Genomic DNA, 24,797 nt, shown 5'->3' with positions numbered 1-24,797 from the left:
GTTCTTCATTACACACCGAGCAGCACCTCTGAGCTTGCAGTAATAGGGGCCAAGTTATCCACAGCTATTAGTGAGATCCTGTTTTGCTTCATCCTTATTATGGGAAATAGCAAGCTCAGATCCAGCAGTCATTGGAAAGGTTTCCTCTTATGAAACGCATTGCTTTTTCCTGTCGATTATGAGAGGAGAGCTCTGCAGCCCTGTACAAATTGCTCTGTGAAAGCATAAACAGGAGTGCATGGGAGCTGACTGCATTCTTAGCGGCAGACTTGCTTAAAAACAGTTGATGGAAATGCAGAGGTCAAGAGAAATAAATAGCATAGCGCGTGATGGTGATCATCACTGACACAGCAGCACTGAGGGGCAGCAAGAGACGAGTGCCCGCGCCATAGCCTGCCCTGGCAGAAGCGTGGCCGTTTGCAGCCGCGTCCCGGAGCCCTGGAAAGAACAGGAGAAATTAATGGAGGGTTACAGCAAGCTGACGCCAAAGCCACGATTTCTTCCCCCTGTGAAGAGAGTAGCTGTTATCAGGCTATTGCTTTGTTGCCTATTAGCAATACATACCCCTCCAAATATTTCCACAGAAGGAGATAAACACACAGGTTCTTCCACCCCCTGCACTGCCCTGGTCCCAGCCACCAAAGGGACTTTGCCAAAGTCACCACCCCAACAGCCACAGGCTCCTAACTGGGTTCATTTTAGTGGCAGAGAACGGGTTTATGCTGCAAGAGCTGGAGCTTCCTAGGAGCCAGACCGCATCCGTGAAACTCAGCACTGGTCGGGAAAAGGAAAGTGACTCCCATCTCTCAGTGCGCTCCCACCAAAGCCCTTAATTTCACCAGACACTTCAGCATAACCCAACTTGCCACAAAGAGCTGTGGTATTCTTGAGTGGTGAGTGATCACAGTTTAGGGGCTGAGTTTATACACGTAACCTTTAATACAGCAACTGGTAAGCAAGCACACACCAGCAAGCACCTCTGTGCAAGCAAGAAGAGCGCTGGGGATTTCACACTGCCAACAGCAGCTCACTTGCCTAACAAGGCAAGACAAGGGTGTTTAAATTTCAGCTGACCATCATAAAAAACGTCTCCTGACATTTCCCCATTCCAAAGAAAAGGACGAGAAAGTACTTGCATATTTTAACCATCTGTCTTGGATCTGCTGTCTTCTGTCCTTGGCCCTGCGGACCACGGCACAGGGTAGCCTCTGCTCAGCCCTTTCCCCGCCGGACTTGCCAGCTCCTCCCCGGCTTGGGACCTGGGCACTTGGGGAGCAGGTCCACAGCCCGTTAGCCCAATCCAACTGCTGGCTCCTGCCAGCAGGGCAAATCCATGGCCCTGGGAGCTTCCTTTTGTGGAAGAAGGTCACGATGTCTCTTTTGTCTTTAGGTCGGTCCCTGTTCAGTCAGCGAAGGGACTCTTCATGAAAGACTGATTTCCAGTTTACTTACAAACAGGTCAAGTGCCCATCTTTTAATTTTCACTTAGTTCTAACTACATTTTTGTTTGATGGGCTCATTAAYGTCTGCTAAACTTCAGTGTATTCCCTATTGTGTGGTCTGATTTTCACCTCTCCATTTTACCTTCAGCTGGCTATGTTCTTCAAACCCTTTACTGTAAGGTCCATAACAACATCCCATTTACATGTGATGAGTTTCATTCATGCTCATTCACATAATGTGAGTGGCTACTTCTTCAGTAGCTCCATGAAGAACTCTTCCTCTACGGTCCATTAAATATATGCACTTAATTCCTTTAGCATTTTTGCAGGCGCTGCAAAATGGTATTGATTTGTGCCAGTAGAATAGTTTCATCCAATGAAGAGACAGTGTTTTTGCCTGTATTGGCTTCCACTCAGCCCCTTTTTGAATGCTCGCCCTGCTACATTTTGCTGATACCTTCTTCAAATTTCTACTTTTGTTTTCCCCACAGACCCGCTGGAGAGCATGGTTTGCTCACCCACCTCAGCCAGGCTGTCTTATTTTCCTTCTAGGATCTGCAAGCAGAGCTACTTGTGATTAATTTCTGTTTATTTAATATTGTTAAGTTAGAGGCATCAGAAATCAGTGGCCTGGCAAATTCACAATGCTTTTCGGCTTCCACGTCAAGCTCTGCCAGCAGACGTTTTCAGTTTTGGTTCTCAGATCTCCATTACAGTCTGGTCTCAAAACAGCAAATCCACCAGCCCTCCAACTGCGTATGTTAAACTCGGCAGTCTCAAATCTGTTATCAACGATCCATAAGTTTCCCCCGCTTTTCATGAGAAATGGGTATCCCTCAGACGTTTCATTCGTTCCAGGAGAGTGATATTCTTCAAATATCTTTAGCACAGTTTGATGCTTGCTTTTCTCCTTGTACCTGTTTGTAGGTAAGCAAAAGATAGTTCCTCTGATCCAGCAATGTTAAAAATCTTCTTTATCAGTAACTCCACTTACCTTCACGACAAGATGAAAATTGTGCTTGAATTTCTTCTGCTTTTTTGGAGAATTTAAGCATCGCTGAATTCTAGTACCTTTTGTCCCCCGCTGCCTATACTTCTGTTCCCTCGGTACTAGGTGTGCTCTTCTCTTTCTACAGACATTGCTAGTCCCAGGTTTTATGCAAAAATCAAGAAGTGAGAGCTGTGGTTTATAACTAACGTGAAATTTTACTTAAAGTTGACTATTAACTTTAGAGGAAAGAGACAGAAAGAAGAGGAAAAAAGGAACTGCATAACTCAGGCTCACTCCATTTGCCTGCAGTCCAGCTAGAGAAAGCATATTTGGAGCTTTAAAGTCAGTTATGAAGTTTAACAGGCTTGTGTACATTTAAAACAAAATGCAGATTTAACATACAGATAGAGAACTTTAAATTAAATATAATTTCGACAATGAAAAAAGTTGTCAGAGATACTTAGGAGGTTTATACATGTTATATACATATGCGTGTATATATAAAACTGATAAATCATATCTATAGGCAAAGTGAGGTGTTGCTATGGCAATCTTAATTTTATATTCCTTACATTAAGAAGAAGATTGTAAGTTGTTCGGCACAGACAATCTTTTTGTTATAGCATGTGCTGCATTTAACCCAGTGGGACTCTGGTCTCTGCCTCATAGAGCTACTGAAATAGAAATAACTACTTACAATAATATCACCATCATTATACAGTGACCTTGGATGCAGTTTCCTTAAAAAAAAAAAAAAGAAAAGAAAGAAAAAGGAAGAAAGAGGCAGACAGAAAAAGAAACTGCCTGTGCGTGCTAGTGCGCACAGCCGCCGCGCGGGCTCTGCTGCGGGCGCACGGGGTGCCGGGGAGCAAAGCAGGGGAGCGATGCCGCCGCGGGACACGGCTCTGCCCGGCGGGACAGGTCCTCTGCAGGGCTGGATCCACCACTCGCAGGACGGGAGCGGCGTCGGGAAGTGGAGCTGGGGCCTGCTTCGGATTTCATTTTACACTGATGCGAGTCAGAAGCGACTCTGCCGCGGGCAGTAAAGGTACCCGGGTACCCAAAAGGCTGACAAGCAACGGCAGGCTCCACCTCCGCGAAGGCGCTGCTGCGGCTCCCCATCCGCTTCACCGACACCCGACGTCCCCGACGGGATGTCCCAGGCCGGGGGACTTTCCGTCCCGCTAAGGGCTAGCGCGGATGGCACAGGGAGCGCAGCTCCTGCCCCTAGGGCCCGGAAAAGCCCTGCTGGGGTTTTGCTCTCTTTTCTTCCCCTCAGGGGGAAAGACTGGAAATGAATTTCCTCAGGCTTTCCAGAGCCACAGGAGAAGCTTTCAGGAGATTATCAAAGTCGACCTCCAGAACAACCCAGCTGGTGCCTCTAAGGAAAGTCCCGGTGCTGCTGTATCACAAAAGCTGCAGAAAAAGTACAATTACGGACACAAGTTGCAGAACTTTCTTCTGTTCGATGCTGCAGACACGTTACAAGCTACGCTGCCGGGAGGGAGGAGGCAGGATTAACGTCGCTCACAGGTGGGCGAGGAGACACGGCACCTCCGGCGGTCACAGAGACGGTCAGTGGCAGGACAGGAACCAAATTTAAGTCAGATCCTACTGCCTTTACCTCTAGAGAGCCATCCCCTCCGGCCGGAGCCCGACCCGCCTGCGGGCAGCGTGGGCAAGCAGGGCCCAAGGACTCGAGCGTGAAACAGGGAACAAAGCAGCCGGACGGCGTCCGCAGAGCCTTCCCGACCTCCTCGGCAGAGCGCCTTCGGCAGCGGGATAAGGGCGTTGTCAAGGCTGGAGCTGCGCTGGAGCGGGCAGGGAAGCAAGCTCCCACCAGCGCGGCGAGGGCATCGCGGGGCTGGGCGAGCTGCCCCGGCGGCAGAGCCGATCTGCGGCTCGGGGAGCTCCCAGCTCTGCCGGGACCTGCAAAGCCAGCAGCAAAACCCCGGCGAGTCCTTCACACGCACGGGCCAGGAAAGATCGCATCTCTGGGCGCTGAACGTGCATCCACTGACCGTTTTTAAACAAAACGTCTGGAAACGGCTCCTCCTCACCGGAGCGACAGGGCAGTTTCCCCTGCAAGAGCTGAAAGGCGCCACGAAGGCGGAGAGAGCCCAGCAGCAAAAGTGCTGGAGTTCGTACGCCGTGAGTGCCAGGGGAGGGACGTAACCCCAGGAGAGCAGCGGTCTGAAGGGCCAAGTCCTGCCGCTCTGTGGCGGCTGGGAATGCAGAAGTGTATTAATGCCAATGCCATTAACGTAAAGGTGTATTAACGCCAAGCTCCAGCGCTGCCGTGCCGTGCGGGAGAAGGCACGCCTGGTCCTCTGCCCCGCTGGGAGGGCGCCAGGGCTTTGCACGGGGCTCATCCGCCTCCAGGAGCCAGCGGGACCCGAGCGCCCTGCTCGTGCGAGGAGGGACGGTGAGCTGAGAGCGTTTGATTGCAATGGGAACGGCGCAGAGCTGAAGTCTGGGGTCTGTAAAATTTGCGGGCATGTCGTACGCCCTGCAGAGGAGAACGCTGCCTTGGATTTCTGGCGCAAAAAAAAATCACCTGAGATCAGCTGTCCCAGGCGTTTGTTTTCTCCAGATTAATGATGTTTACAACTCCAGGCACCTTTTCATTCATTTATGATCTCTGGCCGCGAGCAGGTCTCTTTGGGACACTGAGTGACAGGTATTGTTACAGTGCCAAGGAGATGGGCCTCTCAACTGCCTGTGGCAGGCAGATCCCTGTGAAATCATGATTTATCTGGAGTTAAATTAAGTTATGTCTCTCTTCCCTGCCTGCCCTGGCAGTGGCTGTATGCAGGTACGCTGTATTTCTTCCTCTAAAAAGGAAAACATGGGGCCATTTACCAATGGATAGAGATTAGGAAGTGCCCCAAATGTAAACTCCAAGACAAAGCTCATTTGAGCACATTTGAGGTATGGAGCTGACAAGTGACAAACAGCAGAAGCTGAGTTCGCTCGATTTTGGCTTACGCAATTGTTTGGGGAATCATGGGAAGAAAAAACAGGTGAATTATTGTCAGCTACAGACTTAAACAAATGGAGACTTCAAACAAAATTGCATTGCTTAGACATTCAGATAGGGAAATATTTACCTCATGTGCAGAAATAAATGTTATAGTTTACGAGTCATATAAAGCCTTTTATGCTGAAAATCCCCCTCTGGATGAGGATGGGGATATTTCTCATCGTGGTCTTGAGCCATTCAATTTATTTGCAGTGCAAAGCGATCAGCCGGGGCCTTATTCTCCAGGAGGGCTAGGGATGGAAGGAGCCCTTCCCGCGGTACCTGCCCGGAGCCACGGCCRGCTTCGCCCCGCGGCTCCGTCCCCGCGGCTCCTGCCGGGCGTGCTTGCGCTCTCCCCACCGCCCGGAGCCGGCGCCTCGCGCATCCCACAGGCCTGACCCACGGCAGGGCTCTGCAGCGGCAGGCGGAGGGAAAAACTCATTCGCGTGATCCACCCGGACCTTGGCGCGACCAGCGGCGAGCGCAGGCGGCTCGGCAACGCGTGGTGCACCACGCAGGCTTCCCCCCCTTTCGGGAACGGCGCCGGGACCAAGCRGCCCCCTGCCTCCCAGGAGAGCACTGCTCCCTCCAGCACAAATGCTTTCTTTTTTGGAAGAAGCCTCATTTTTCACCAGTCATATTAGGAGTGCAGGATGGATGGCCACATGGCGTAACCTTGATAGCTGAGAAATTCAGTGTATGCAAATGTGAGTCTGAAATGGCTCTTTCCATGAAAGATTAGTGCGCAGGGGGATGCCTTCATGATATGGCACCAACGAACAGAGCCGTATTTAGAAATGGAGACTTTGCCCTAGCCGCAATACATGGTCTCCTTATGCCTACAAATAGCCGCTTTTCCCTGTGAACACTCCCTGCACCTCTGCTCTGCAAATCCTGCTTATTTTGTTGCACGGCCCCGTGCCCTTTGGGATGTCCATCATAGCAGCAGATACACAAAACCGGTGCCAGGCCGCCAAAAACGAACCACAAGGTCCCTGGCGTCATCCGCAAGCTCCGAGCCCCGTTCGTACCTCCAGGGCAGCAAGCGGGCAGCCCAGAGGGAGGGCCGAGGGGTCGGGGCTACATTATCCTTCCTCCACCTCCTCCAGACCCTCTGAGCTCGGGCATTAGAGTGCAGAGAGCGATACGAAGAGCCACGAAGGGGCAACGAGGTGGAACTGGCGTCTGCCACGCACCGACGCTGCCCATTGCCTGCACCAAGGCCCTTCCCTGCCGCCTCCGGCTGCGAGGAGCGCGTGGCCGGCCACCCCGTGCCGGGATGAGCCGGGGTGCCCAGCAGCGCGCAGCGATGGTGTGCAGTGCGTGGCAGCTGCCTGAAGATGGCAAGCCAACACTGCGGTTTATAATACATGCAAATCGTCGTGCTGGAGGAAGAAGGGGCTCCCTGCAAATAAGAGGGCTATATTTTCTTCGCAGGGCATGTAATGCCAGTGCAGAATTTAAATTGCGGTGTTTATCAAACAGGCCTGAGCCTTTTTCTTTCCTCCGTTCCCTGTTAAACACTGCCCGTCTTGCAGATTTTCGATGACCTTTTTTTTTGCCTTGCTCCTGGTACTGCACCAGACCTCAAACCCAAATGCAAAGTGTGAAGAAGAAATTGCAATGCATCCATTGGCACCAGGGAGCCATACAGCTAGTCTGTGCTGGTAATAATTTATCCTAAGCCTTCTAGTGGCATTTTATGTCTTTTTGCTGTAGTGCTATTACAGCTTTGATTACTCCATTTTTATGTTTGTCAGCACAGCATATGGGCAAGATAATTTGTATTCAAAGTATTAAACTGGTAATATAAATTATTAAAGACCCAATTCATAAAAGCATTACACACCATATGCAGATTCCTTCCCCTGAACTCTCTCCCCTCTTTCTCCCCCCATTTTGCAGACCTGACTCGCAGCAATTTGAGCAGAAGCGGGACCGCCTGCAGCCCAGCCGCCATCCCGCATGCTTCCCGCGGCCGGCTGCCACCTCCCTACCCACGAGTGCAGGTTGGGATCCCCTCAGTCGGTCTGGACAGACGTGGGACAAGGATTTAGCACCTTCCCTTCCTGCCAGCGCTGCCCCGCTCCATCCCACGCATGACCCAGTTACCCCCACACGCCCGCCGCTGGTCGGCCCAGCCCAGCTCAGCATCTTTGAAGAGAAGATAAGCAAGAAACCGTTTTTCCCRTTTTTTCTCCTTGCCCTCATTTGCCTACTGACCACCCTCTGCAGGGTACAAATCTTTCAGTGCAGCTGCTCAGCAGAGGTGTCGGAGGGGGCGCGTGGACCCACCGTGCCGTTCCTGCCGTGCCGTTCCCGCCTCGCATCCCCTCTCGGACGCAGCGCGCGCGAGGCCGGCAGCCCGTCGTTAGTTTTGCCGTTCAGACTCCACGCAAACGCGAGCCATAGGCCAGCACCAAAGCTCTGCAGACACAGRGCCGCTTCTCCCCGAGTGCGCTGGGATCTTACAGGGAATTCGGCAGCAGCTCGGCAGGGATGGGGGGTGAAGCCTGCCGATCCTGCGGGGAAATTTGGCTTTTCAGCTGTAACCCCTGCAATAACGGACAGCTAATTTCCATAGCTGTTTACCAGACCATATACAGTACCATCATGTCGAGCAGATGCTGTCTTCTGTTTTTCTCATTACCAAGATTTACCATCTTATAAGCTTATTATTGACTGAGGCTTTAGCCTTTCTTTGGGGTTGAGGACAAGGGAGATGCAAACTCTCGGCGGCGCCTGCTTGCGGCGGCGCGCCCCAGCAAAGCCTTGGGCGCTGAACCGCCGCTCCGGGCTGCCTCCTCCAGACCCGATCTCCTCTTCCTCGGGGCGCTCCCACCCACAGCCCAGAAGCGCGCCGGGGCGCTGCCGGGCACCCGCTCCATCCCAACCGAGTGTCTTCCGAGGGCRGCCGAGGACCAGCGGGGCGACCCGGGGCTCGGGCTGGGCGCTCACACCGYGCTGGGCTGGCGGTGCTGAAAGACATGTTCAAACAGAGCAAGAATTGGGGCTCTAATGTGTAACTTCACTTATTCTGCTTAAAATCGTGCACGTCTAATAATCTAGGCTCCTTTCACAGCACACAAAGGCTTTGCTGGCGCTGACAGCAGAGGTTATTAGGAGCATTGTCCTTTCAGACAACAGGCACTGTAATAACAGCCTGCAGCACGCCTGGCGCTTCACACGTATATACACGTATACATGTATATAGTCACCGGGATTGTTAGATACATGGCCGGGGGGTTATTGTGCGGTTTAACTCTGGAAATCAGAGAGAGACACCTCGAAAACCATTAGGAGAAAAGACCTCCTTGTTTCATGAGTGCGAGTTGGGCCTCTGTCTCCTGCCATTAAGGTCACAGGCGTCACCAGGGTYGCTCTTCTGGGGGGCGGGAGGCTTTAAGCAAAATAAGTCTGGAGAGATCCCTGCTGATAGGGACGAAGCCACGTGGCCACGGGCATCCAGCAGCACTGAGGAGGCGAGACCTGGGCCCACCACGTCCCACCACCCTCCGACCTGCCCTGGCTGGCTGCCCCGCTCCTGCCGTGGGGCCGCGTGGCCGCATGCGGGAGGAGAGCCCGGCCACCACGCAGAGCTGGGCGCCTGGAGCGGACGGGGCACGAGGAAGGGAGCCAACGGCACTGGTGCCACCAGGGCTGTGGGACCCAGGACCAGGGTGGCAYTGGGGATGGCTTTGGGCCCTGGGAGCCCAATAGCTCAGCAACCCCTCAGGATGCCTTCGGGGACAGCCCGCCCTCCCCTCGGCGCACGGCGAAGCGGCAGGGCTCAGCTTGGCGTTGGTATGCTCTTGGAGAAACCACATCCCAACCCTGCGTTCCCAAGGAGGGTGTATTCGCCCCTCCAACCGCAGGAGAAGGGGGAGGATTTTATACCACCATGAGGCTTCCCAGGGCTTGGCACCCGGCCTGTCCGGTGGGCCCATGGGTGCCCTCAGGGAAGTCACACCACTCCTCCGTGCCTCCACTTCTCCATCCGTAAATTGATGCTAACTACATGAATCACCTCGCTGCTCTCTAGGACACTGGTACCAAGGAAAGGAGCGGATTTATTTATTCATCCACGTACTACCTGTCACGCATAAATCGCTCTCATCATCATCTCTCTCTAAGCTCACACAGAGAAATTATAAAGACATCGTGTTTCATACCCAGTAAGACACAAAGCCACCCTAAAAGTAAAAAGGCTCCAGGTACCCACGGGAACGCAGCTCTGCTCCACCGGTCAGGCCTTCAACAGGGACACGTGGCTCTGCCACAGGCCAAGCCGAGGTCCTCTGCCACCAACGTGGAAAAGGTCAGCATCTTCCAAGAGCATCCAGGTGAAGCCAGGAGAGAGCACTCCTGCTGGTCCCACTGCCGGCCTGGAGCACGAGGAGGGCCAGGTGGGCTTGGATGATATCACAGGCATTCATTTTAGGCTAAGCCCATGCAGCCCACGAAGCAGCAAAGAAATCTGTTCTTTCCACGGGGACAATGGCAAGGCAAAGCACCGAGCCGCAGCCGGCCGGCGCTGGCGTCTGCAAACATCCTCGAGCAGGGCCCTAAGCAGACAAATCCAGTCGGGAGGCAGCAGTGGCTCTGACGAGATTCACACCTGCAAGGGGCAGGCCACAACCTCCGCGCCGAGCCGAGGTCCAAGCAAAAGCCAGCCGCCGCTGTCGTGACACCAGGAGTGGCGACGGAGCGGCGAGGCGCTCGGCTCGTGAGCCGTATTAACACCTGGCAGGCCTGGGAAAAGCCTCGCACTCACGCCAGGGCTTGCGTGGACATAGGGCAATTCTGATTTCTCCCTGGCTTTCGATTACTCATGCCTCAGATTTGCTCCTGACTCTTCCTCTTACCAACATCTGACAGCAGTTGTGTCAGGTACAGTAACGCTACAGCCAACTGGTTTAAGTTATCCAAGTTACGAATGGGATTTTGGTAAATGCATAAAGAATCTTGGATGAATTCTTCAAGTCCTCCAGCCTCCAGTGACTKGCACAGAAGACCTCCTTCTCCCCCCCACAGAGGTTTCCTACCCATGTATTTCCACCCAGCTTCCCTGGCAAAATAAGGCAGACAGTCTTGCCAAAAACAGACAGTAAAACAAGGCAACACACCAGGAGCTGCCGGACGCCGATAGCGGCCTGAAAGCCCCCTGGCCTGCACTAGCATGGGCATGGCTAGCAGGTCAAGCAAGGGGCATGCCCCCAGAGCAGTACCGCTGGCACGGGCCGCACTTTGCGAAGGGCTTTCGCTCACAAATTCAGCTAGTCGTGGTTAGCAGGAATAGTTATGCTGTTCAAGAGCAGGTGCTAGGCAAACGAACGCATATGTATTTTCAAGCCTAACTGAAAGCCTCTGGATTCATCCACGGCGGAGCTGCTCCTGGGCAGGACGCTCGCTCGCTGCTCTGCGAGACGGGCCGATTCGGGAAGGGCGATAGGCGCCCAGCGCTCCCGCCGGGGTCGGGCAGAGCGTGGCCTGCCCCGGTGGCGGCGCAGCCCCCCGGGCGTCCCCTGCACGCGCGCCCCGGGCTGCGCTGGCGCGGGGCGGATAGCCGGGACGCAGCGCGATGCCCTGGGCGCGCGCAAAGCCCTGCTGGGCAGCCGGGCTTTCCGACCCGGCCGCGTCCCGCGCGCGCACCACGCAAACTGCGCRGCAGCCCGGAGCGCGCCCCAGGCCCTGCGCAAGGTGCCGTGCCCAGGGGAGGCTAAACCCCCTCCAAAAACGCAAGTTAAAATGGAAACRCCGTGCCTGCGCTCTGTCCCCAAATTCCGCGCGTCTTTGATGGGAACGTGGCTTGTTTGACGGAGGCGGCGCTTTAAACGGCCCCGGCAGCRCGTGCCCACAACAGGCTCCCTTCTCGGTCCCGATTTTAATTTCCTGGGGGCAATATTTCCAATAGCGACCGGTGTGTATCTGTTGACCATCTTTTATTAACACACTGCCTGGGGTCCCCAGCTTCCCCGGTGCCCTGCTTCTCTCCTGCAGAACCAGATTTTATTWTTTTTTTTTAATTAAAAATCTAGCTCTTATCATCCCAAACGCGCCCCAGAGCGCCGCCAAGTCCCGCGGGTGGGCGAGGACGATCGCGCTCGCGGCCGAACGCCGCTGCCACGGCCGCTCGCCCCAGGGCAGGCACCAGGGTCCGGGTGCCCGCAGGCCGCCCCCGGACGCRGCGAGCGCGGACCCGGCGGGGATTCCCACGCCTCCGGGGCGGCACCCGAAGCTGCAGCCCTGGCCGAGAGGGGCCGTCGCCACGCAGCCACCAGCCGCGGCTTTGCAGCGACATTTGGGTGCCAGCGGATAATCCAGTGACAGCTCCGCAAGCCTACAGCCATGCCAGGCCATGTCTTGGCGTGTTACAACTATGGCCGAAGTTAGAGCTGCCAAAAGCAGGTTGTCCAGGAAAAGGGTGGAAACACGAGCAAGCGAAGCACGGGAGATGAAGGATGATGACTGAGAAATGGTGCACACATGGAGAGGCACGAAATGACTGTTTAAAAAAAAATTATTTGGCTATTTTTGTTCACAACATATTTGGAATTCCTTTTTCAGTATTTTGTTTTCAAAAAGGTAAAAATATTTTTCAACTCGTATTTCATCATAAAATTAAAAAAAAAAAAAACACACTCAGCCATCTGTCCCCAGGCAACACACTGGAGCGCRCTGCTTTGCGCTTCACGCCGCCGCTCGCCATCCTCATCTCCCTCCRGGACACCACAGGACGGGGACGGGTCCGACGCCGCGGGACGGGGACTCCCGCCGCGCCGGGGTGGCTCTGACCCACCAGTGCCCTGTTGGGCTGTGTGCGGCTGGCGCCCAGAGCAGTCTGCAAACCGCGCAGCTTTGTCCAAGTACGGGAATGGTTCAAAAAGACTGGTTTTGGTTTCTCTCTTCTTTTCTTATTCGCTTGTGTTTTTAACGTGCTCTGCAAGCCACAAAYGAGCGCACATGCTGGCAGCAGTCCCGCTCCCATAGCTGGGTGCACGGCGCTGGCTGTGCGGCGCGAGCGAGGGCCCAGGCATCCGCCGCCTGCTCCAACGAACGAGAAACGGCAACTGCGATCAGCAGAATCCGCAAATCTGTGAACCCGCAAATCGAGGACTGCGGGCAGCAGTGCTTTGTGCAAACCAGGGCCATAAAACCTGGGCGGATTCCTTAAGCTTTTAGGGGCTGGGTTGCTCGTGCTTTGGTTGTGCTCGTAACTGGTTTTTCATTAAAGGCAAAGAGCTTTGGTAGGGAGGGTGGGGCGCTTCAKAAATAAGAACAGTAACTGTTATTTCAGAATATATCCACAGAGAGCAACTGCGATCCCATCGTGCTGCTCATTTTTGGTGAGTATAACCCACATAATGAATACAAAAAACACCCCAACAGACAAGCTAAACAGCAGGCTTCCAGATGTCCACGCAGCTCTCCCATCTCAGACTCTTAATCCTCTACTTTGTCTGAGCTCTAGCTGATTTCTGATGCATTCAGATTATCCAGCCAGCATAACTGCTAGTGAGCATCTAAATATTTTCCCCCTTCCATCTCACGTTTCACCTTGAAGGAGAAGCACTTCACTGGGCCCAGAGCCTTCTTTATCAAGCCAATTAGTTTAACACAAAAGCAGTGAACGGGACCCAGCAAAGCTCAATGGCCTGTAAAATCCCCAATATTTCGAGATGGGCGGAGGCCAAATATGACTGTTTTAAAAAAAAGAAAAGAGAAAAGAGCGAGTAACCAGAGGACTGGCCTTTCCAACTCTGTTAAAAAGAGAACTCGGCAAACGCAGCTGACATGCAAACCACTTAATGTATCGTAAAGGAAAGTTTACAAACAGAGCAGCTATAATTCCCTCTATAACATTGGAGAACCAAAGCTTGCAAGAAACAAAAGGAAATGATTAACAGGGGAAATATGCATAGCACAAAAAAGACTTTTTAGTCCAAAAAGGGATGTCCATATTTAGAAACACTCGATTCCTGTTGTCAGGGCCCTGCTTTTTCCTGAATGCATTTCTCCCCCTGAAAGAAAGAAGTCACAGAGGGAGTTCGTGCACAGCTATGTCACATGCACACAGACACCACTTCTGTGCCTCAAGGATCAAGAGAGAAACGCAGAGATTCCAGAGAAAAAAAAAAAAAAAAAAAAAAACCCATCCTCATCACGTTTCTATTAGGGGACGAGTCCAAGCCACCAGCTCCTCCAGGGGACCCATCTCTCACCGCAGGTACCCGAGACCTCGCACGGAGGAAGCGCTGGGGCAGGCCAGGGCTGCCACGGGTCGGGCCAAGGTCCGAGCTTCCCCGYGGGAAGCTGCCTCCGGCTCCCGCGGGGTGGGAACACGTACGAAAGCGCTTCCCATCCAGGCGCTCATTCACGCCGTGCCTCACCCCACAGCAGCTAATTCGCGTTCCCGGCCGCAAGAAGATGCTACCAGCCCACTCAAATACGCACACTGAAAGAAACCAGCAAGACTGCGTTTYGGTCGGTGAGAGCAGGGCCTTCAGACCGCTTTAACGGGCCAYGATCATCTCCATGAGAGACCTGAGCACAGGCAACGGTGAGCGCTTTTGAGACCATCGGTTCCCTTCCATCTACACCAGCTACAGAATCTTCTTTCCCGGGGACAGCTATGAAACGGAGCACCATGTGGTCCCTGACAGGGAGATGCTGCAGGCTGGGGCCACCCCGCCACCAGCCGCGTGCTGGAGACACGGAGGCTGAGTGGCCCCCGGCCCCGACGTGCCTCCTGCTTGCGTTTCCCATATCCATCGCAACGGCCCAGCTCCACGCGCGCCGGCCCATTCAGCGGATTTGTCCCCACCAACGGTTAGAGCATCAAATCAGCCTCCATCCTTGCCTCGACGCTGCTTGGTGCAAGATCTCGTGCTAAGGGCACCCTTAGCTAATCTAAAACGGCACCGAGCAACAGCTCATGTCAGCCGAAAATCCTCCCTAAAGCACCCAACTAGCAGAAAAGCCTCAGACGGATCCGTCCCCAAAGTCCGGGAGGAAAACAAGCCCCGKGCAAGGCGTGCGAACGGGTCTGCTCGCCACCGGGGCAGGCGGCACAGGGCACACTGTGCAACACCATGCACCCRCGCGCCAGCCCCTCGCTGCACGCGGGCAGGGCGCCGACCGGGAACACCACGGGAAGAACCAGAGAACCAGAAAGAAGGAAAAGACATGGACAGAAGAAATGTTTTTCAAAGTTAAAAGATCTGTGAAATGGCACCTGAAAATAAGCTTTGTGGAGGCATTTATTTGGAGGGGTGGCAAGGGAAGAGAGAGAAAGGGGTTTTTTTTGTTTTTTTGGGGGGGTTTCTTTCCACTTACAAAGATCAGTCTGAACTGGTTTTGAAGAGTTGGTTTTTTAGGATCTCTCCTTCCAGTAAATTAGGATTGTCAAGTCCGATCTTTCCTGGGTTTGCAGGAGAATTTCCCAGTGGTCTCTAGAGAGGAGCAATCAAGCTTTCCTCGGGCAGCTGAAGGGCTGAGCCTTTAGCAGAGCCGCCTTCGGCTTTCTGTCCCRGCAGAGCGCAAGGAGGGGCCGGCCGCCAGCATCCCCGCAGGCGCCTGGGCTCGGCTCTGCAGCCAGGCTGCGGGGGACCCTGGAACAAGGCACCGCTCCCGACTCGCCCGGAGTGACGGCGGCAGTTGCAGCAGCGTCACGGGCCGAGCATCGGCCACCGCGGTTCRCCCCAGCTCCGCCACAGCATCCCTCTGCACCGCCTGCTACTTTTTCCCCAGTTCTTCCAACTTCCTCATTTCCCCCATGGTTTATCCCAGAAGGTTTCTGCTGAGACTGTTCTTACTGTAGAGATGCAATAGGAATCACAGAAAACAAAAAAAAGCAAAACCCTTTGATTCTTTTGAATGTGTGAGGCCTTCTGCAAGCTGCCCTCAAAGTTCAAAACACCAGATCTGGTCTATCCTTTTTTGTTAGGCGACTCTCCGGGGTAGGAAATCACCGAAGAAGGAAACATGAATGACAGTGAGAAGTGAGAGATCTTTAATTAGACAGTTTAATGCTGTTTTGTCAGGTTTTATTCCAATTGCAGACAAGCCCTTGGAAGGCAGACTTCTCTTTAAGACTTTCACTGGCACCTTCATCTTTGAGCTTGGTCTGAAAAAGCTCCCAGCAGCTTGCAAAAATTAAGTTACTATACAAGGCAATGAAATAAGCCAGTTGAAGACCTGGCACATGTTTCCTTTTGCTCTCCCTGCTATAGGGGAGCAACCTTTGGCAGGAGCCAGGGCACGCAGCTGCAGGTAGTAATATCTTAAACAACTGCAGAAGCAGAGCCCAGAAAAGATCCCCAGTTCAACCTCTGAAGGTGAAGAGAACAAAACCTGACGAACATATTTTTTACCTCAGRTGTTCTCTCTCTCTCTCTCTCTCCCCCAGGGCCAAATTGCCCCTGCTCCTACCTTTCTCAAGCCTCTTTCACAAGACCACRAATTACTGGTGGTACATCCCAGGTAACACATAGTAAAAGAACAGTCGCATGATAATTACCAGGAGGCAAAAGACATTTGTCTCATACTATCCCCAAATCATTACAACCTTCTCCTTGTATGAATTTTCTAAACTGACATAAAGYAAATCTTAAGTTTCACCAAAAAAAGCAGTTAAAAACACTTACAAAAGTGATAAGCTCTTACAACAAGGACAGACAATGTTTGATCAATATTATAAAAAAGCCTTTTTCCAACTTGAAATACTTGAGGAAGCTTTATAAGGGGAGGGACTGGGAAGAAACAGCTACTTTCTAACTCACAGGATCCTCCCCAAGTGCCCCCTTACACAGGGTCTTGTCAACAAGAGCTTGCAGGTGTGCAGCACCCGTGCAAAAGGGCTGCTCCTACACCGGGGGCTTCGCGGCTGGGGACATCTAACCAACAGCCCCATTGGGCACAAGGTGCTTGGTAAAGCACTGTGCACTTCAGGGCTCAGAAATCACCAGCAAATACATTCAAAACTCCCAATCCCATAGCAAGGGTGAGTTGCTAATTGTGGTTTTTCTGGCAGGTGGATTCAGTCAGCAAAGTGAAGTCCTCCACATCAGGAGACGCAGTTACAAGATGGATGTCCTCTTACCCCCATTAATGCAGCTCCATCCTCAGCACCAACAAAACAGGGATTTGCCCAACTTGCTTACATACATCACAGCTTCCAAACATCTCAACACCACCATGGCACTAGGATTTCTAGTCCAAACAGAATCCAGGCTCTATAGTCCTGGACAGACCACCTGCCCTCTCAACACAAAGAATAATCCTGATTTAGCTATTTCCTAGGGGTTTCTGGGAGGCCATGCCACCTTCAGGAACAAGGCAAGGAGATACTCACCAGCTAGGAAAACACAGTGGTCAGCTACAGGCACCTCCAGCAGGGCCAGTGCTACTTCCTTGTGCCTGATTTAAGGACCCAGGTGCAGAAAGGCATTTGGGGAAAAGCTCTCAGGAGCAGGTGACTCCAAACAAGTTCATTAGCACAGGCTAGGAAGCCACCCCTCATCAGCATCATGCTTTACTGCGTAGGCATGAGGTCTATCAGAAGGGTTAGGTGTTTGCAGAGCACTTTAGACACAGATCACCAAATGCAGACCACGCAAGGGTAGGAGTGTACTGAGCACCAAACCAGAGCCCCAGCCAGGAAAAATGATGAAGACGTTTCCCAGGGCCAGGAAACCCCAGCCAGGCACGCTGGCTATTTAGCCCCCTTTACGCTGCAAGCTGAAATACAGTCAGAGAACAACTGTTTGGTAATGGGGTCTCCAGCACACTTTCTTTTACAGGGCAGCTGCCACTCACAATTCAATTTATTGTATTAAAATCTAGTGCAGCTCTAGGGGAAAGAAACAAGTATGTCACTTGCGAGTCACCAAAGTTCACCYGTTACCTTACAGAGGAGAGCAGGTTTGGGTTCAGACTCATAAAGGTGAGCGTGGAGCTTGCTAGAAACCAAACTCCAGTGTGATCTTGAGGCCATAAATGCAGCGTCTGGGCTCCAGCACCGAGCAAAGTCGGCCAGAAGCTCCCAGCCGGCTGCTTCTCCTTGTCCGAGCTGCTATTCCAAAATCTCTCAGAAAAGGAAGTCTTACTTTGTTTTTTTCAGGGAGAACGGGGGGACTGTTTCTCCACCCCACGAATAACATCACAGAACAACAGCCTGAGTGAGCAGAGGGAAAGCATTAATTCGAGATGTCTGCCAGTATTTGGCTGGAGATTGGAAAYAAAAAGCCTTTCACCTGCCACCTCGCAAGACAGAGCCAACAGAAAACCTCACACCTAGCTGCTGTTTCAACAGGGTTTATCAGGAGTAAATAAAACTATCTAAAAATTAGCTGCTCAAAGGGAGCAGATACAAGAGACACATCCCTAGTAAGATTCCCCCAAGCAGACTCTCACCTTCCTATGGAGCTCTGTTAGAGCTGAAGTTGTTTGCTACTAATTGATTCAATACGCATTTGGACTAGGATTTTTAATTAATTTTATTACAGAAAAATTAATGTGCTGCTTCCCCACAGATGCATTAGGATACCGACACAAGCAGCAGAAACAACCCTGCAGCACGGCTTTAGYTGCGGCTGTTTGCGGAGAGCCACCCTCCGCGTTAGCGGCAGGGCTTACCCAGACGTGCTTCTCCCTGCCCTGGGCTRAGACCTTCCATTCAGCTCGCGCTAAGTGTTTACCACATTTCAGCTGAAACTGGACATGTATGGGCTGCAGGAGAGCATGACTCCGCTGCCTCCTCACGTCTGGCTACTACATTTTTGGGCAGAGTTTTGGAAGCAGCAGGCCCTGGCCCTGCACTGGAGCAGAGCCGCTCTGCAGCCCGGTTCGCCCCACCGCCCGCCTGTCGGTTTAATCGCAGAAGGACGCGGTGTGTTTCGGTAGCGACCGCGTTCTCAAGATTATAGTCATGAGTGTAAACCGCTAAACCGCAGAAGAGCTACCCCAAGGTGGTGAGCGCTGCCTCCGGCRGCGCTGGGCAGCACCCTGCCGCCTCGGCACCGCGGGGGATCCAGCGCTTGCGGGACCGTTTCAGAACCAGCAGCCCCTTTCCCTCAAGCAGAGGCCCCGCTCTGCTCTCCCCTAGAACCACCAGCGGGTTTTAACCACCGAAGTACAGGCACAGCCTCTTCTTTTTAAGCTGAGCTTAAAACGCACACCAGCTTGCCTCACTTCAGCAGGGAGGAGGGATGTACCAAAGCACATTTTACATTTTGGGAACGAGAGCAGCCTCGCACTCAGCTCCGTCAGATCCATGCGAGGGTACATCTCTTCTCCCCACTCCCCCTTCCCTCMCCCCCCCATCCCAAATCTATTTCATCATTACCCTTCTCTATATGCGACAGATAAAACACATATTTATGCTGTTTGGTTTCAGAGTAAAGTTGAAGTGTAAGTTTTTGCTGTATAGCAGCCCAAAGCAAAAATGTCTGCTTTGAAACACCACAAGCATTTTAAAGCACAGAAAAAGACCATTTGGAAGATGTTCTATCAGGAAATAGCTCCCAGTATTTGGGATCACATCTTTGAACACCAACAGGGTGGGGGGAAATCATGTGTTATTTATGCACATTCACACTATGCTATTTATCAATGGCAGCACATTGGAGGAAGCATCATCACTACACCTGCAATATCCAAATTTCAGTCCCCAGAGTCCTGCACTAACATTTTATTGAACTGTATGTATCCCTGAGGCACGCCATATTTTAGGAATTCGCAGAGCAGGAATAGGTAGCGCACTGCAAGGTCCAAGACCTTAATCAAGCCCTGCAACTCGATAGATTTCCAATACAATGAAGACAAAGCGGTGTCAGCTCTAGTTCTCATGTGCTAATACTATCAATAGGGGCTCAGCTCACTAGCAGTTAATTCAAAGCCAAGCTCGATTTGCACAGCAGTGATCTACACTAATTCCCATATGTGGCCAAGGGGAGATTTTGCCAACTAGACAATAGAAACAGTATTATAGCTCCTGAAATGATGCCATTGCATTTCTCCTCCGCTCCACCACTTCCCCATCAGATTTCCACGCGCTGGCAGCTCCAACCATCTTTCCCCCTTGCAGTGGAAGGGACATGGAAAGAGTAGGGAATACAAGAGCACCTATTTCTTTTCCAGATGCAGCTTTATTTGGGCTTTTAAAGTGTGACTTCCTGTAAGACGGGAGCAAATTTAACACTTTTCTTTGTATTAGAGACATTAACAATTGCCATAGTTAAGCCAAAATAGAAATATTTAAGTGATCCAACTGAAACAGCCCTTAAAAAAAAGTTTGCCACACTCTGTAAGAGCTCATTAGCTTGCTTCATCCAATACCAAGTTTAGTTTGTTTCTGCTTTCAGGTTCTAACCATCTCAACATTAGACTGGCTTCAGTTCTGCCAGGATACCAAGGTTGTTGAGAAGCCACAAGAAGCCAGAAACACTACCCAATTAAGCAACGAAGCTATGTTTTATCCAGAGTAGAAGCGTTTTTCCTGCCTATAAGCCTGGCCCTCATTAGCCTGCAGTTTGGCTCCAAGGAAGGGATGGCAGCAGCCTGTACCCACAGTTCACACCAGCGAGTTACCCCGTCCTCTGCAGCGAGCTGCTCGTGGCAGTCGGCATCGTCAGCCTGCTCTTACTGCAAGTACCTTCACATACACCCTTCTCCTCCGAGCYGCAGCGCCAGCACTGACGGCTAACTATGGCCACAGCAAGGAAGGAAAGGAATACCAGGGTAGTGAGGGGGGCTCGCTTTCAGAAACCATGCGGTTTCAGGGGCAAGGCAAGCACAGTTAGATCACCAGCTTGAGATCAGGTATTACCTCTCCCTTGCAAGAGCTGCCAAACAGCCCCAGCTTGGGACTGGGGAGGCAGCAGCAAGTCAGCGACCGGGATGCAGCCAGACGGTCGCTACACGGTGACAGAGATCTGCCCTTGCTCCCCAACCCACCTTGTAGAGCCCAATTCAGATTTAAACTGGCAGCATTAGAGAAAGGACACATACTAAGTACCTGTGCCACACCTAGTTCAGCAGAGAGTTAGACTAGGCGCCTTTCTCCTGCCATGAATTAAGATGCTAGAAAAAACCACAAGTCTGAAACAGTTTAACACAGGACAAAAAAGGCACATTTTAATATGTACAGCAATGCATTTGGGCTATAAATTTACCCAACACAACTGGAAAAAAAAATCCAAACTATGCTTTTATACTTATTCCATGGTGTCAGCCTCATTCCTAGCCACCTACCTTTCTCTGCATCTCTGAATGCTGCTATATACACACACAAACAAACAATTACGTCATGAATGTTCATTTAGGCTCCCAAGTTCAAGTAATAAAGTTCAAACTTGCATAGCATCTTATGCCACTCAGCCATAAACAGTTACGATTGCATATTAGCTGGAGCAGCCATCTCTTTCAATTCAGCCAGTTGTGGCTGGCCACCATTTATTTTATTTTTTTAATCCTTGAGTCAGAATGTTTCCTAAGTCACCAGCCCTGAGGGATGCCACAGACTTCAAAATGAACCTCTTGCTGTTGTTAAGATCCTCTTAAACCAGAAATTTAGAGTGTTGTCAAGAACAGTTTTAAAAATGTAATACTGTTTATTTTGCTTCAAAAACATTTCAGCATTCTAAACATACAAAAAAAACAGAACGTTGCAAATTTGTTTAAGTACAGAGTGTTTTTGAACTTCAGTTGCTGCACTGGCTCTTCACTTAGTTGACAATGAAGAGATGTCTACAGTTTCAGTTTAAAAACTACCGCACTTAACTAAAAAAATCCATACACTTCTCATGCCAGCTGAACCCCCTTCCACAACTAAGAATGGCAGCAGAATGCTATTTCACTATATACAGAAAGACAACTTTAAGCTAAATGGACGCCCACTGTAGTGTAAATAGATCTACCCTCACAGTGCATGCTTTGGGCCATGGCACCCCGTGGAACGTACAGCCTTTCCAAGTAATCACTGCTCCTCTAAGGCATCATAACTCTAAGCATGTACCACAAGAATCTGTCTAGTTTTTACAAACTATAGATATGTACAGTTTATAACCCAGGATTTTCTAGCCAATAACCATATAGTAACACCACCTTACAAATTAAAAAAATGCTTGAAACATTTTTAAATGCTTTGTTACACCAACAGCAAAGTGCACAGAGTTAGGAGAACACTAGAGCGCCTTTTCATTTTAAAAATGTTTGGAAATATGTACAACTTTGATACAGTTTCAGGGTGCTCACTACACCCATGGCCACTTCATGTAAACCAGTTACAATTTCTAGAGCACTTTTAGAAACTACAACGCGATCGGAATCCAAATTTTTTTTAATTAAGCCTAATAAGGGCAAGAGACACCATCTCAAATAAGAGGTGCTTCATTTATGGTGTTTCCCCTACTCTATGGTATTCACATGGAGACAAGTATTGTACAGTTTTATTCGTCATCATCATCTTCATCCTCCTCTTCTTCATCCTCCTCCTCCTCTTCGTCTTCTTCCTCTACCTTTTTCCGAGCAGCTTTGGTTGCTGCTCCCTTTGCGCCATCAAACTTTCCTTTAGACTTGTAGTCTGCAACATCCTGCAAAGTCAAGGGGATGTCTTAATTTGCTCTAAGCAGCAAACACAAAGCATTTGTACAGCAGTGGGCGTTAAATGTAAAGGGACTGGCTTTCCATAGCTGCAGCCCCTAAAGGGAAGGCAGCCAGCATTACAATATACAGGTTTGCAGACACCCAAGGATACTCCATTGCCTCCACACTATCTCCGAGTCCTGTATTCAGCTATTTCTTTGAGGAGGAGAAGAAAGAGAACCCAACTTCTAAGAAGTTTCTAGCTAATGGGATAAAGCTTTTTAAAAGCACAGCAAACTTTGCTGAAGCAGCACAAGCAGCCACTGTCGCACATCATTTGGACAAAGTTCTCCTTCCTCTTCGGAATTTACCTGCAGGTCTCTAACCTACTCTGTCCCAACATACATCCAGCCGTAACGCAGAGTTTGGCTACGTAGCACGCAGTGCATTTAGTACATGTCTACCTGCCAACAGCCATAAACGGGAGAGATGCTCATTACACTGGGGCCACCTCGGCTTGGTCTATTTTACAGAAGCACATTAACACAAGAACCGGAACGGAAAAGAGACAAGTAATAACAAGCCTTACCTTCTCGTACTTCTCCTTCAGCTTAGCTGCCTTATTATTATAAGGCTGCTTTTCGCCATCACTGAGGTTGTTCCACATTTCGCCAAGTTTCTTTGCTACATCCCCGATAGATATGCCAGGGTTTGTGGATTTGATCTTGGGGCGGAACTCCGAACAGAACAAGAAGAAGCCAGACCTGGGAGGAGCATCACAGGACAGTGAGCATTGCAGAAATGCACCCAGGACAGTGGGGCTGGGGCAGCTGCCAGCCCCTTCCACCATCCTGCACCCACCAGATTCACATGTACACTCGCACTCGGAGGAAGAACACTTCCCCAATCATTTGGGTTTTACTGAGGACCAAACTTGCAGTCCCTCCTCCCCCCGACACTTCTGTTTTCATTGTCTACCCCCCCAAATTTGATTTTCTTAAAATACACAAGTCTTACTGCAAGCCTGCCATTTCCATGTCTTTCATCATCATGAGTTTGAGAGTCCTAAGAACTGAACAATTCCTATTAATGCTCTGCATGCTCAAGATTACAAGCTGCCTAGAAAGCCTACAAAACGATACTAACAAGCTATGAATATTATCAATACTCCTATACAACAGTATGTTCAACTCACTTCTCTTACAAAAAACTAACAGCTAGGCCACAGAGCTTTAAGATATGTCAAAATAACATTTGTGCATTTAATTCCACAAAGTTACTTACGGTGGTCGTTTCGGGGCATTGGGGTCCTTCTTCTTCTTGCCACCCTTAGCAGGTCCATAGTCCTTCATTTCTCTATCATATCGTACCTTATCGGCCTTTGCCATTTCATCAAATTTAGCCTTCTCCTTGCTTGACATGGTCTAAAACAACAAAACAAGACATGAAACCACATGATTACCCCACTGTTCAATAGCTGGCAAATTTTAAATAAACAAACCAACACATACCAACTTGATGGGGAGGTTTTTTTTTTGTTTGTTTTTTGTTTTTTTTTAAAAAGAATTGGTTGGTTTTCTAACCAGATCTCCTTGGGGACAAAGGTTCTATACCAGGGACTGCAGCCACAACTGGTGTGTTCAGCATAAGGAAAACAGCTGGAATGGCACAAGTACACCCAAAGTCCTCCTTGGGAGGACAGGCCTAAGGGGAGGTAGCTCATTAAGAGCACTGTGTGGGAACAGGAAGATGACTGAGGCTTAGAGGAAGCACCTAAATGGACAAATACACAGTTAYTACAGGAGTCAGCAACATCAGACTGATGGCTGGACCTCTTTGCCAAGGATGGCACATTGACCGAAACAGCACTGACTCCCTCTCTGCTCAAACATGTGCATGTTAAGTTACAGAAACTATAATAAGTTGTCACTTCAGGAAGTCACAAATTATAGTACCTTCCACCTCTCTGAGCACTTCTTGGAAAATTCTGCAAAGTTGACTGGAACCTCTGGGTTCTTTTTCTTATGTTCTTCGCGGCAGGTCTGCACAAAGAAGGCATAGGCAGACATCTTGCCCTTGGGCTTCTTCGGATCACCTTTAGCCATCTTGACTCTGTAAGGGGGGGAGGGATGACAAAAAAAATAGTGTATATGTGTGCATGTACATGTATGTATAGGAAAAAAAATGAGTGACTGAAGTGATCTGCCATCAGTCATACAGCCCCTTTCTTTCCCCCTAACACCCCCTACTATGGGGAGTTAAATTATTCTTCCTTGAGATTTGGGTTGCAGGCTGAAGCCAAGTGAAACTGGTCATGGGATTTAAGTTTTACATTGATATATTTACATCATGTCCAAAGACTGGAGACAGGCTATTAAATACACATACTCATGCCCATTAAGTGTTATATATGAACTAATATAAAATATCTGTTTTGCTTGGCTACCACAGTGGGGCTCAAGCAGTGTGCACAGTGCCAGCCCATGACTTATCCCCTTAGTAGCTGGAGTTCACATGTTAGCAGCTGCTCTCCAAGCAGAAAGGCCAGGCTGCTTATTTCCCCCTATATATGTGCAATAACCTTTATATATAAAGGTGTGCAAATAAGGGCCAGTTTTCACTACAGTGGGACCTGCCAAACYCCATGCTGGCTCTTGCTCTGCCAAGTGACATGGTCTGAGGCATAGTGGCCAGCGCGAGGGATGCAATCAGCAAGTCACTGCAAGGAAGATGCTAACTTTTGGGCTGCCTCTTTTTT

The 24,797-nt window shown here is 50.6% G+C and overlaps 1 protein-coding gene across 1 annotated transcript; it reads right to left on the bottom strand.

The window, feature by feature from the left end:
- Nucleotides 1-20,563: 20,563 nt before the first annotated feature.
- HMGB3 (high mobility group box 3) lies at nt 20,564-24,150 on the bottom strand. Its single transcript, XM_026080189.1, has 4 exons — nt 23,995-24,150; nt 23,324-23,463; nt 22,629-22,803; nt 20,564-22,047 (listed from the first exon to the last, which is right to left on the bottom strand). Exons 1-4 carry the CDS (start codon nt 24,142-24,144, stop codon nt 21,904-21,906), a joined length of 609 nt encoding a protein of 202 aa, XP_025935974.1. The 5' UTR covers nt 24,145-24,150; the 3' UTR covers nt 20,564-21,903.
- Between the last annotated feature and the right edge of the window lie 647 nt (nt 24,151-24,797).

Source organism: Apteryx rowi, unplaced genomic scaffold (genome assembly GCF_003343035.1).
Source record: "Apteryx rowi isolate R43461 unplaced genomic scaffold, aptRow1 scaffold_115, whole genome shotgun sequence".
In the NCBI taxonomy this organism is placed as follows: Eukaryota; Metazoa; Chordata; class Aves; order Apterygiformes; family Apterygidae; genus Apteryx; species Apteryx rowi.
The sequence above is the reverse complement of the archived record's forward strand: the minus strand, read 5'-3'. Positions and strand labels throughout refer to the sequence as shown.

Coding starts and splice junctions, on each gene's coding strand:
- HMGB3 (XM_026080189.1), bottom strand. CDS start 24,144: ATGGCTAAAGGTGATCCGAAGAAGCCCAAGGGCAAGATGTCTGCCTAT. Junction 23,464..23,994: donor AGTGCTCAGAGAGGTGGAAG/GTACTATAATTT, acceptor TTGTTGTTTTAG/ACCATGTCAAGCAAGGAGAA. Junction 22,804..23,323: donor AATGCCCCGAAACGACCACC/GTAAGTAACTTT, acceptor TGCTCCTCCCAG/GTCTGGCTTCTTCTTGTTCT.